Consider the following 12570-nt stretch of genomic DNA (forward strand, 5'->3'; position numbering starts at 1 on the left):
AATATTGAGGACTGTGGTGATGGATAGCATGCATATAGTTGCCGACATGTTCTCAGGATCCCTAGATGAACGCCACTTAGCTTTTGATTATTGTATCAGGTCGGTTGTCTCTGCCTAATTGTCATCCACCTTCAGTTGCAGATGCAATTCATCAGTATTAAATTATGATACAAAAAACTTAAAAGCTGAGTCAAAGTGTGAATTCCTCGAACCCAATTGGACCTCAAACTTTAACTATATCTCGTGATTATTAATGAAATGGCCACGGCAATCTGGAAGTGGCACAGCACTACTTTATTTCTGCGCCTAACTTTAAATTTCGTTTTCAGAGTCAACATGAGTGACTTAAATTTGGGAGGAGATTTAATGCAGATTCTAACTGCCATGGGTCGATATATGAAATCTGCGGGCCTGTTTTAAATGTTTGCTTTGCGTGATTAGCGTGTCTGTGATTGGAATCTAGTCAGTCTTTTTTTAGAAGAGGTATAGTTTTTCTATGGATTGACGAGGTTTCTTTGTTTGTAGCATGAGATGTTAATCATAGTACATGATGCCTAGCTAGGCTTCCATCTTAAAGTGGGCAAGGGTTGGATTTTGATAAAGCCGAAGACAATGTCCTCCTTTATCATGGTCAACTGCAGCTTCTCGATTTACCTCATTATAGATGATCGTGAAACCGCTAGAGTGACAGATTCCACTTTTTGATAAAGTACTCTAATATCAACATCCTAAATTAGGGGGCTTGCTGTAACGACCCGGCCCCTCGGCCCCTTGGGCGGCCCAACTAGCGGCCCCCTTGGCGACCCCTATGTCGTCAATCGACGACCCTCGGCCGTGCCGTTACTCACTAGGACTTTCCACCCCTGGCCAGTGGATTTTTGCCTCCCCCAGGATTCGAACTCTAGACCTCCAGGATAAGTACTAGAGTTTATGAATCCTGGTAGCCAAGTGAGAAGCTCCTTTTTATTGTAACGACCCGGCCCCTCGGCCCCTTGGGCGGCCCAACTAGCGGCCCAATTGGCGGCCCAATCGGCGGTCCCTTGGGCGGCCCAACTAGCGGCCCCCTTGGCGACCCCTATGTCGTCAATCGACGACCCTCGGCCGTGCCGTTACTCACTAGGACTTTCCACCCCTGGCCAGTGGATTTTTGCCTCCCCCAGGATTCGAACTCTAGACCTCCAGGATAAGTACTAGAGTTTATGAATCCTAGTAGCCAAGTGAGCGCTTCTCACTTGGCTACCAGGATTCATAAACTCTAGTACTTATCCTGGAAGTCTAGAGTTCGAATCCTGGGGGAGGCAAAAATCCACTAGCTAGGGGTGGAAAGTCCTAGTGAGTAACGACACGGTCGAGGGTCGTCGATTGACGACATAGGGGTCGCCAAGGGGGCCGCTAGTTGGGCCGCCCAAGGGACCGCCGATTGGGCCGCCAATTGGGCCGCTAGTTGGGTCGCCCAAGGGGCCGAGGGGCCGGGTCGTTACACTTGCCACTAAAAATGAGATCTTTTTTGTCTCCCAAATCATCTAAACTCTCCCAAAGGTATTAGAAATCCACTATGTATTATATCTCAATTTCAGTCAAAGGTGGAATCCGCTACCCCAGCAGCCCTACATGATCGGCTCAACGGGGAAGGACATTATCTTGGCTTTGTCGAAATTCAATCCTTATCCACTTTAACAAGTCTGTCCTGTTGTAACCAACTCAATTATGCTCTGGGAGTATATGTATTATATCTCAAGAGAACCATAGAAGAGGCTAATCCACATTCAATGTCATCCCGTCTACAAAAGAAAGAAAAACCATAGTTGCCAATCCCACAAAGAAAATGGAAAAAAGACAAATAAGGTGGCCACAAGTTTCCTTAAAAGACCTATATAAGACAACCTACACCGAAGAACACACATGTTTCTCTACTGGAGCTACAAAGATGTTGATCCTATCACACAACAACAGCCATGTGCCAACGCCAACCATGCGTAGGCCTAATGGTTTCTAGGAGCACAAGAAGATCACCTCTGATCATAGAGATTATTATCACCTCAGGTGATAACAAACCATAGGTTGAAACTGTTGGGTTGCAAAGGTGCAAACATAGTCCCACATCTATAACACATGGAAAAGATTATGAGTTTAAAAGGATGGAAGATATCTCCATTGGAATGAGGCCTTTTGGGGAGAGCCCAAGAACAAAACCATGAGGGCTTAGGCCCAAAGTGGACAATATCATGTCATTGTGGAGATGCAGACATCCTTGGGGACCCTACAATTGGTATCAGAGCGAGGCCGCTCTTCACCGGACTAACCGCCGGATGAGCCATGATCCGGATCTAACCATGTGGGTTGAACCTTAAAAACAAAGGAAGTGGGGGCTCCCGTGTTTGAATCAAGAAGGACCAGACACCGGGCAGGAAGTCCTAGTAGGTCGGGTAGACCGAGGGGCATGAAGTCCTGGTTGCGGCTGGGCAAGAAGTCCTAGTAGGTCAGGGTGGACCGAGGGGCAGGAAGTCCTGGTTGCGGCTGGGCAGGAAGTCCTAGTAGGTCGAGTGGACCGAGGGGCAGGAAGTCCTGGTTGCGGCTGGGCAGGAAGTCCTGGTGGGTCGAGGATTCAGACATCAAAACGGAGGCTTTCCGTTTGAGGGGGGCCTGTGGTCCTTTGTTTGAGGGGGGGATTGTTGGGTTGCAAAGGTGCAAACATAGTCCCACATCTATAACACATGGAAAAGATTATGAGTTTAAAAGGATGGAAGATATCTCCATTGGAATGAGGCCTTTTGGGGAGAGCCCAAGAACAAAACCATGAGGGCTTAGGCCCAAAGTGGACAATATCATGTCATTGTGGAGATGCAGACATCCTTGGGGACCCTACAGAAACTCACTTCAAAAGATCCACTACCAACATATCAAGTTGCCAATACTAAAATCTAGTAAAGAAACTCTATCTACCATTTAGAATCATTGCTCTTTTTTAGTAAAGAAACTCTATCTACCATTTAGAATCATTGCTCTTTTTTAATAATAATTCTTATATCCTCCCCACCCTCTTTAACTTCACACAAGCTTATAAGCACACACATATCCTAAAATATGCTAACATAACTACTACACATATATAACTGGCTCTAAAACATAATTACCTGCTGTATATTAATTTTGTTCAAGTTCTTTTTCTTTTATTCCTCCTGGAATATATAAATCACATTTTGAGCTTGTTTCCCTTATGATCCAACTCTTGGCCCACATCTGAAACTTGATTCCTATCATTACCACCTACTGTAGTTTTAGCCTTGTCCTCAAGGCTAAAATTAAGAAATTGACTTCTGAGAGTGAAATCATCCTCCCATGCACGTTGTGTCGATCATGCTTTTGCCCTACCATTTGACTAGCCATTGACAAACCACTTCTCCATTTTGAACAATATCTCTACTAGTAATCACATATTCTGGTTCCATATAATCTTCTAGTGCTACTTTCAGGGTAGATCTTCAATAGTTTTTTAAATTAATGATACATGAAAGATGGGATGGACCCAAGAATGAAGTGGAAGTTTAAGCTTATATGCAACCTTTCCATTTTTTTACAATAACCTAGAAAGGTCCATAATATCTTGCTATCAATTTTTAAAATTTTTTATTAATCCTCCTATAAATATGTGTTGCCTATGAGATTTTAATTTAAGGAACACTCATTCTCTTACTATAAATTGTAGTGGCTTCTTCTTTTTATCAACATATTTGTTTATTTGTTCTTGCGCCTTTGAGAGATTATATTTAAGTTGAAGGAGAGCTTCATCCTTGTCAAATAACTCCCTTGTCACTCCCTCGATTTTAATTTCATTCATTAAGAAATGAGTTAAAGTAGAAGGCTTCCAACAATAAACTACTTCAAAAGGAGTTTTACCAATAGATATATGAAAAGAAGTATTATACCAAAATTCTATCCATGGTATCCAATGAACCCAATTTTTGGGTTGTTTAGAAGCAAAAGAGCATAAATATCCCTCTAAACATCTATTCAAAATTTTAGTTTGTCCCTTTGTTTCAAGATGGTAGGAAGAGCTCATCTTAAGCATAGTGCCCTATAGCCAAAAGATTTTTTTTTGAAAAGTGACTGATGCACAATGGATCACTATCACTAATAATGGATTTAGGAACTCCATGGAGCCGCACTATATAATGATGTTTCAACAAAATAAAATGTGCATATTTAGATGACTGATCCACTACAACAAAAATAATTATGCCCTTTTGATCGAGGAAGTCTTGTGATAACATCCATAGAGATGTCATCCCATATAAGGTCGGGTACTGACAATGGTTGGAGAAGTCTCCCAGGAGCAGTTGCAGCATATTTGTTTCTTTGACGCACATCACAAGACTACACAAACTCTAATACACATCACTTCATACCTATCTAATAAAGATTACCTGTCAACCTTCTATAAGTTATCAAGAAATTGAAATGTCCTCCTAAAGGAGAAGAATGAAATTCCTTTACAAGTAATTGTATCGAAGGAGATGTGGCAAAAATAACAAGTCTGTCGTTGTAGTATAGAACTCCTTGTTGTAGCTCAAAATCCTGATGAAAATCTGGATTGTTGGTCAAATTAGCCATAATTTTCTGTAATTGATGGGCCTATTTTGCTTCTTCAATAAGATTTTCACCTTCCTCCCATACAAGGTAATACACTAAAGTGTGATATTCACCTTCTTTATGTCTTTAAGATAATGAATCAGTAGCTTTATTTCCAAACTTAGTTTGTAAATGACTTCAAATTGGTAACCCAATAACTTGGCCATCCAACATTATTGATCTATGGTTATGATCTGCTACTGTAGTAAATGCTTAAGGCTCTTTTGATCAAGTACATTATAAAAGTTCTCCCAAGAAGGTAAAGACACCATGTTGCATAGACAAAACCAAAGTCATCAATTCTTTTTTATATGTAGTTTATGTTGGATAGAGAAATATGAGAGAGAGAGGAAGGAGTAAATCTCATATTTTAAAAACTTTTCTTTTCAATTAGTTTTCGAAATCATGCAATGGAAAATAACACTAGCACACAAGATATTTATTTGGTTCACAATCCTCGTTGAATTGCTACTCCAAGGTCCATAATCTGATACTGGAAACTTCGATAGACAAATAACTAAAATCCTCCTTCCGAAGAACTTTTTGAAAGGAGGGTGTGTTTACAAGATGTAGGGAATTGTAACACTTCCACAATTATCCTAATACAAAAAAGAAATAATCATAAAACTATATTGACATAAAAAGATACGATTTTGGTATAGGTTATTGAGGACTTACACGGCTTGCTTAGATAGAGAGATGAACACAGTGATTGAAGAATGATAGCTTGAATTGATAATCAACCTTGAAATTCAAGCCTTCTTTTATAGGCCTTTTCGATCACTTGGAGAGACTTTCGGGTGACTCCAACTCTGCTCATTGATTTGGAAATTTGACTTATTGATTTGGAAATTTAACCCCTCTAATCACCTAGATTCTCCTCCAGGTGACTCCAGCGTGTCCTTATCCTTTCTGATGTATGCTCGACATATTTCTACTTTGGTGCCTGTATTCTTCTCGGTTGCATCCATTTCAACTTGCCAAAATTATTCTCCGGGCACTTGGAAATGACCCGGTCATTCGAACCTCCGATTGCTTGGAATCTATCAGGTTGTCCAAATTCCTACAAAACTGAGTTAGCTCATAAACATTTTATTAACATTTGGATAGCCATTCAACTGTCCAATCTTGACTTCAGAATCCAACTTGGCCCTTAGTTAGATCGTCACTTAAGTCTGTCCCCCATAAAAATAACTCGTCCTTTCCACTCCACCCTTAGAGGACTTGTCAAACATCTAGTCTATATGACCTGTTTTGACTTACTTTACTTGATGTTCGATCTCTTGAACCACTAGGCCTTTCCTTTGTAGGATTGAATAGCGCGCTAGAGGGGGGAAAGGGTGAATAACGCATGTTGCTTTTTTACTATTTTGAAAACTTGTGTTTTATTTATCAAAGATGACAGCAAAATAAAGAATCAAATAACAACACCAAAGGACACAAAAGTACAAGAAAGAATATTTTGTTTTTATTTGGTTCACAACCTTAGACTGTTACTTTAAAGTCTGCGGTCCTTAACCACTTCCAATAGATAATCCACTAGTAAACTCTTTCTCACAATGAGAAAGAGTCTCATCTTTTACTAAAATGAGAAATGGTAACAAACTTACCATTCCTAGAGTATAAGAACACAAAGATGAACAAACTAATCGAAAGTGTAAATCTACTGATAATTATGAATCTGGATAAAGTGTGATTGTCGGAGCAGCAGTTTGTCGCAGTGATAACGTTTCAGAGTGAAGCAAGATTAGGAGCACTTTAGAGTTCGTTGGTAAGGCTTCTGTCGAGGCTCCTTTTATAGAATCTAATTGGTATACCAATCACCTTGAGATTCAAATCCAGATCAGGTTGATCGGTGTACCGATCCGTTGGATCAATCTATAAATCCAGTCATCCACTGATCATCTGCCACCACGTTAGCTTCTTGATAATACTTTCCTACCTTGTCAGCAGGTCAATAGTTATCATCTGTGCAACGTTAACAGGCTCATCGCTATCTAGTGCTAGATCAGCAGTTATCCATCCATGGCCACGTTAGTAGAGCTAGATGTTTATCCAATGCCACATCAACCATCCCATCCATGTCAGATACCACATCAACACACTAGATTACTCAACTGCCAACTTAACATTCGGTATACCGAACCTATTTGGTCTACCAATCTAGCAATCCGATTTATCGGTCCTGCAAAATAAGTTAGCACAAAAACATTAGTATGTATTTGATAGTTAGCACTGTCCAATCTCGACTTCGAAATTCACATGAATCCCGTAGTCATATCATCACCTAAGGATGCCCCCAACTGATAACTCGTCCTTACTTGTTCTTCCTTTCAGAAGAGTCACTCTACTTTAGGAGCTTATCTTGTCAAACCTCGATCCTCTAGACCTGTCTGGACTTTCTGCTCAATCTCGATCAGTTGACCCTAAGTTCTGTCCGACTTGATCTTTGGTTCTCCCTAACCCTATCAAGTTCCTCCTGTCTCATGTCCCTAATATGCTAAGACTTGTTTTATCTAGTTTGTGTTGGTGCAAGAAGCACTAGATCTTGTCTAGAGTTTCAATATTTGACAATACACCTAGGTCTGGTCAGTTTGACCAAGGGGTTGATATAAACAGGACCTGATGTTTGGATGTGAGTGAAGTCTAGTCAAACCAGATGACTAGTGAGAAGTCCTAGTCGGTTAGACTAGGCAGTGGAAGTCCTGATCTGGAAGATTGGGCAAGAAAAGTCCTAGTTGTACGCTAGGCAAGGAAAAGTTCTAGTTGTAGGCTAGGCAAAGGAAAGTCATGATTTGGAGGATTAGGCAAAAGTCTTAGCAAGTCGAGTGCACCAGGTGCAATCCATGCAGTGTTAGAGGACGGGAAAGCATATTCAAAGTCCAATCGGGAACGGTTAGGAAGACCATAGGGTTGGTGAAGTCTGGGCGGTCTAGAGGACCGAGTCACAGCAACAAAGTCCTGGGGGCCGAGGACCATGGCTAAGCGGGAAGTCCAATAAGTCTGGAGGACTTGTTGGCAAAACTTCTCCCGAGTGGTGTGGGTAAGGGCGCGTTCCCGGAGTAGAATAGTAGGCGTTAGACTAACCCAGGATTTCGGTAAAAATCTAAAATTAGACTCATAAGGTAAGAAGAACAACCCTGTTTTTCGCGGCCAGCAACATACGTAGAGGAGAATAAAGGAAGGAAAGCCAGGGTTTCTATTGGCTTCTTTCTCCTCCACACGATCAGCTGCCTCAATCAGGGAAAGCAGGCGGCACTTGTGCTCGTTGGAAGAAGCCGCCCGAGGAAAACCTGCGATGTCAGCTTTATTGAGAAGCTACCGTCGGAAGGGGCCTCCTTGCCCGAGACTCGCCGTCACACTCGCCGATAACACGCTGCCAAACTCGCCGGAACAACGCTGCTAAACTCGCCGGAACCACGCTGCCACGCAGTTGGGAAGGAGAAGAGCAGGCTCGGCGCCACGCGGTTGGGAAGAAAAATAGAGCAGGGCAAAATCGCTAATTAGGGCTTTAGGAGCTATAGTAATATAAGCTTGGTTTAGGGTTCGGTGTGTATTGGTTGAACCGGGTGCAGATGGCAATGGGCTGAACCGAGTTTAAACCCTAATTCAGATTGAACCGGATTAAGTTACTATAGCAAACCGGTTCACTTTTGGTTCGCTTGGTTCAACAACCAAATGACCTCTGATTTGACCTAAACTAATTTTGTTCAATTCGTCTTCACAAGACGAATCTCCTCATCGCATCTGTTCTTCCAAAATCTCTTCCATCGTGAATCAAATCAAGTTGATTCAACTCAGTTCAAAACTGAATCATTTGGTTTACTAACCAAACGAGCTCTGATTTGACGAATTCCATCATTTTGTCCTTTGTCTGGTTCAACTAGACTTTATTTCTCTCGTTCTGAGAATTCAATTCTCAAACTCGTTTTAAGTCCTTCGGAGAACTTATTTTGCGTGTGACCCAATAGGTTTCTGATTTTGTTGGTCATCCGTAATCAATCATTAATTATGGAACGATCATGAGTAACACCTAGTAGTATATCTATATTTTAATTTAAATACTTAAAAATTTAAAAAAGACAATTTATTTCAAAATTTTAAAAATAAAATTAATAAATTATATTTATTAATTTAAAGAATTATTTTATTAAAATAATTATTTTAATAAATTATTTTATTAATATATATAAATTTATTTTAAATTTAAAATAATAAAATTAATGAATTATATTTATAAATTTAATGAATTATTTTATTAATATATATATATATTTATTATAAATTAAAAAAATAAAATTATTGAATTAAATTTATTAATTTAATAAATTATTCTATTAAAATAAAATTAACAAATTATAAATTGTTTTATTAATTTTTTTAATATTACTAATTTAATTTAATTTATTATAAAAATAAATTAAATTTTAATGCGTAATATAATAAATATTAAATTGGTTATTTTTTATTTCCTCTAAATAAATAAGCTGAACCAAACATTATTAGATTATATTTTATATCTCATAATCTTGATTATGTGATTATCTAAATAATTACATAACTAAAGTGATAACTTAAATCAACATACCTTTTAAATTATTTCAGTGGTTCTTTTCGTTTAGCTCCCCATTTTAGAATTATCCATTTGGTAAATTTTAAGGTCGTATAATGCTTGATCAACACTCAAATTGATGGGATCATCGTCACAATCAAGTAAATATTAAAATAGTCTTCTTTATATTTATAACCTTTGTACATAAATCGATATTGGTGCACCTATATTTTAAATTTTCTTATTAGAATTTACTGTTGTTAGATTTATAATTTTTTATTACAATTTATCTTTTTTATTTTTATATAGAAAGATTTTTTTAAAAAATTTATTTCATTTCTTGATTTAGTAATTGTACTATGCATTAGTTATTTTTAATTTATTTCAGCAAAAGGTGGAATCTGTCACTTCAAGGGGCTCCACATGGTCGGTTTCACAACCATCTATGAAGAGGTAAATCAAGAAATTACAGTTAACCACAATGAGGGAGGACATTGCCTTGGTTTCGTCGAGATTCGATCCTTGCCTACTTTAGCAAGTCTACCTCGCAGTAATCAATTCAACCATGATCCGAAAACTAATTATTTTAAATTTATGAACTACAAAATAGTATACATTACTATTATTATTACTATTTTGAGCTCTATATTTATTTATTTAGGTTTCAGTACTTCTACCTTGTCTAACACCTTTGCACTTTTACTCTTTTAGATATAAAGTTCTTGTGCTTTTTTCTAACACCTTATTTAGAATATGGTTGTGTTGTTCAAGAAGATAGCTTGTCCTTTAAGTTTTAGGGTAATGTCGAGCTTGTCAAACGATTTTGCAAAGCTAATTTTCAACCTATTAAAGGAAAGGAAAAAGAAGAAAAAAAAAAAGTGAAGAGGAGAAGAAAAAGTAGATCGTATTGAGTGAGAGCAACTTGGGATGATAATCATGAACATCTGAAGAAGAAAAGCCTAGGAGCACCTACAATGTAACACAAAGGCCAACCTAGCACTATCGATCATTCATCATCACTATGAACAAGAACAAATGCCAAAAAGCCAATACACAGCTAGCTATTAAACACAATCGTATTGGAATCAAATTCACAACTTTTGCAAGTCAAGCAACAATATGATCAATTCATTTTATTCTCTGTTGGCTAAATGATCGATTATGATTACAGACGTACTCAAAAATTTTGTATTGACAAGCTGCTCGGATTCTCATTCTTACGTTTAATTTCAGCTGTTGAAGGCAGTGCAGTCTCTTCTGATCTCTCCCTGCCCACCTGTTTTCACTCCCAGCCTCCCCAGCCTCACCATGGCCGCCGAGAAGGCACGGAAGAACGCCGCCTGATCCGACGCGAACCGCTCCACCGTCGGCCTCGACCGGCGGTCCGCGAACAACACCTCGTCGGAGGTGAAGAGGCCTTCGCCGTCCAGCAGGTTCCGGTAGTAGACGTTGTCGAAGGTGATGGGTGTGTAGAGGTCCATGTTGACGGCGATGGTGGGGTCGACGTCGCGGGGGCAAGCGCGCATGAGGGCCCTGGCGTAGGCGGCGTTGAGGGAGGGGTCGACGGCGGTGGTGGAATTGAAGGAGTAGAGGCGGCTGGCGAAGCGGCTGCAGTGGGAGAAGCCCACCGTGTGGGCGCCGGAGAGGGCGATCATGTCCCTCGCCGTGAGGTTGTTCAGCCGGAAGAGGGAGACGAGGCGGTCGAGGTCGAAGTCAGGGCCCGGTAGGTGGCCGGCGACGAGTGCGGCTCGCGAGATGAGGCCGTCGCGCCGCCCGAGCTCCACCGTGAAGCTTGGACCGCCGGACTACGATCAATCCATCAACGATCATCAATTTCACCACAGAAAACGCTCGCAAGTAATTCTATTTCAACATTCAAGAAGAGTCCGACTCACAAGCACGACGACATCTCTTGCGGCAATGGCGAGGATATCGGCGCAGGAAACCACGCCGGGGCACTGTGCCTCCACCGCCTGTTTGGCCTTGATCACGGTGTCAAATCCATCGCCGGCAAGCGAGAGGTTGTCCGGCGCGTCCTTCTCCGCGTCGTCTTTCGCCGACGCGATCATCACCGACGCGTCGCATCCCTGCAACCAATCCTTGAACCCCCGAAACCACTGGATTATCAAATCCAACCCACGAACAAGACGAGATCTTACCTGAACAAAGCAGTCATGGAAGAAGAGGCGCAGAGTCGCCGGAATCGTCACCACCGTCTGGTTCAACTTCCTCTGAACGGCTTGCCTTACGATCCCCTCCACATTGGAGCATGCAGAGCCGTAGAAGTCGGGCCTCAGGCGAGCCTCCCCATTCCCAGTTGCCATCCACACCATTACCACCAGCAGCAGCGGCAGGCAGAGCTTCCTCATCTCCACTCCTCTTTAATCAACTAATCCAAGCACACAATGGAGGAAGACAGATTGCAAATTCTATAACAGTATACAATAAAGGAGGATGATGGGGAAGCACAAAAGCCTTCCTTAGCATGTGCTCAACTACTTGTTCAAGAAAATAGCTCCTTCTTCAAGAATACATCCTCCTTATTTTAAGCATCGAATTGTTCTGTTCTTCCAAAAAAAATACTACCATTGCGGAATCTGAGCTGGGCTTCACCTGCAAATCAGGTATATAAATATTGAGGACTGTGGTGGTGGATAGCATGCATATAGTTACCGACATGTTTTCAGGATCCCTAGATGAACGCCACTTAGCTTTTGATTATTGTATCAGGTCGGTTGTCTCTGCCTAATTGTCATCCACCTTCAGTTGCAGATGCAATTCATCAGTATTAAATTATGATACAAAAAACTTAAAAGCTGAGTCAAAGTGTGAATTCCTCGAACCCAATTGGACCTCAAACTTTAACTTCATCTCGTGATTATTAATGAAATGGCCACGGCAATCTGGAAGTGGCACAGCACTACTTTATTTCTGCGCCTAACTTTAAATTTCGTTTTCAGAGTCAACATGAGTGACTTAAATTTGGGAGGAGATTTAATGCAGATTCTAACTGCCATGGGTCGATATATGAAATCTGCGGGCCTGTTTTAAATGTTTGCTTTGCGTGATTAGCGTGTCTGTGATTGGAATCTAGTCAGTCTTTTTTTTAGAAGAGGTATAGTTTTTCTATGGATTGACGAGGTTTCTTTGTTTGTAGCATGAGATGTTAATCATAGTGCATGATGCCTAGCTAGGCTTCCATCTTAATTGGAAAATTGAGAACTAACAATGAGGTCATTTTTGTCTAAAGTGGGCAAGGATCGAATCTCGATAAAGTCGAGACAATGTCCTCTTTTATCGTGGTCAACTGTAATTTTTCGATTTACCTTATCACAAATGATCGTAGGGTCAATTGTGTGGGGCTGCTGGAGTGACGGATTTCACCTTTT

At 40.5% G+C, this 12570-nt stretch overlaps 1 protein-coding gene across 1 annotated transcript; it reads right to left on the reverse strand.

Annotated features, from left to right (window-relative positions):
- Window positions 1-10333: 10333 nt before the first annotated feature.
- On the reverse strand, window positions 10334-11563 carry LOC141813478 (peroxidase 51-like). The gene is made up of 3 exons (XM_074701445.1): window positions 11341-11563; window positions 11077-11268; window positions 10334-10986 (listed from the first exon to the last, which is right to left on the reverse strand). The coding sequence occupies exons 1-3, from the start codon at window positions 11548-11550 to the stop codon at window positions 10411-10413; spliced, it is 978 nt and encodes a 325-aa protein (XP_074557546.1). The 5' UTR covers window positions 11551-11563; the 3' UTR covers window positions 10334-10410.
- Between the last annotated feature and the right edge of the window lie 1007 nt (window positions 11564-12570).

The sequence above is a fragment of the Curcuma longa genome, chromosome 20 (assembly GCF_044706935.1).
Source record: "Curcuma longa cultivar G26 ecotype Majalengka, Jawa Barat chromosome 20, ITB_CL_G26_1.1, whole genome shotgun sequence".
NCBI classification, from domain to species: domain Eukaryota; kingdom Viridiplantae; phylum Streptophyta; class Magnoliopsida; order Zingiberales; family Zingiberaceae; genus Curcuma; species Curcuma longa.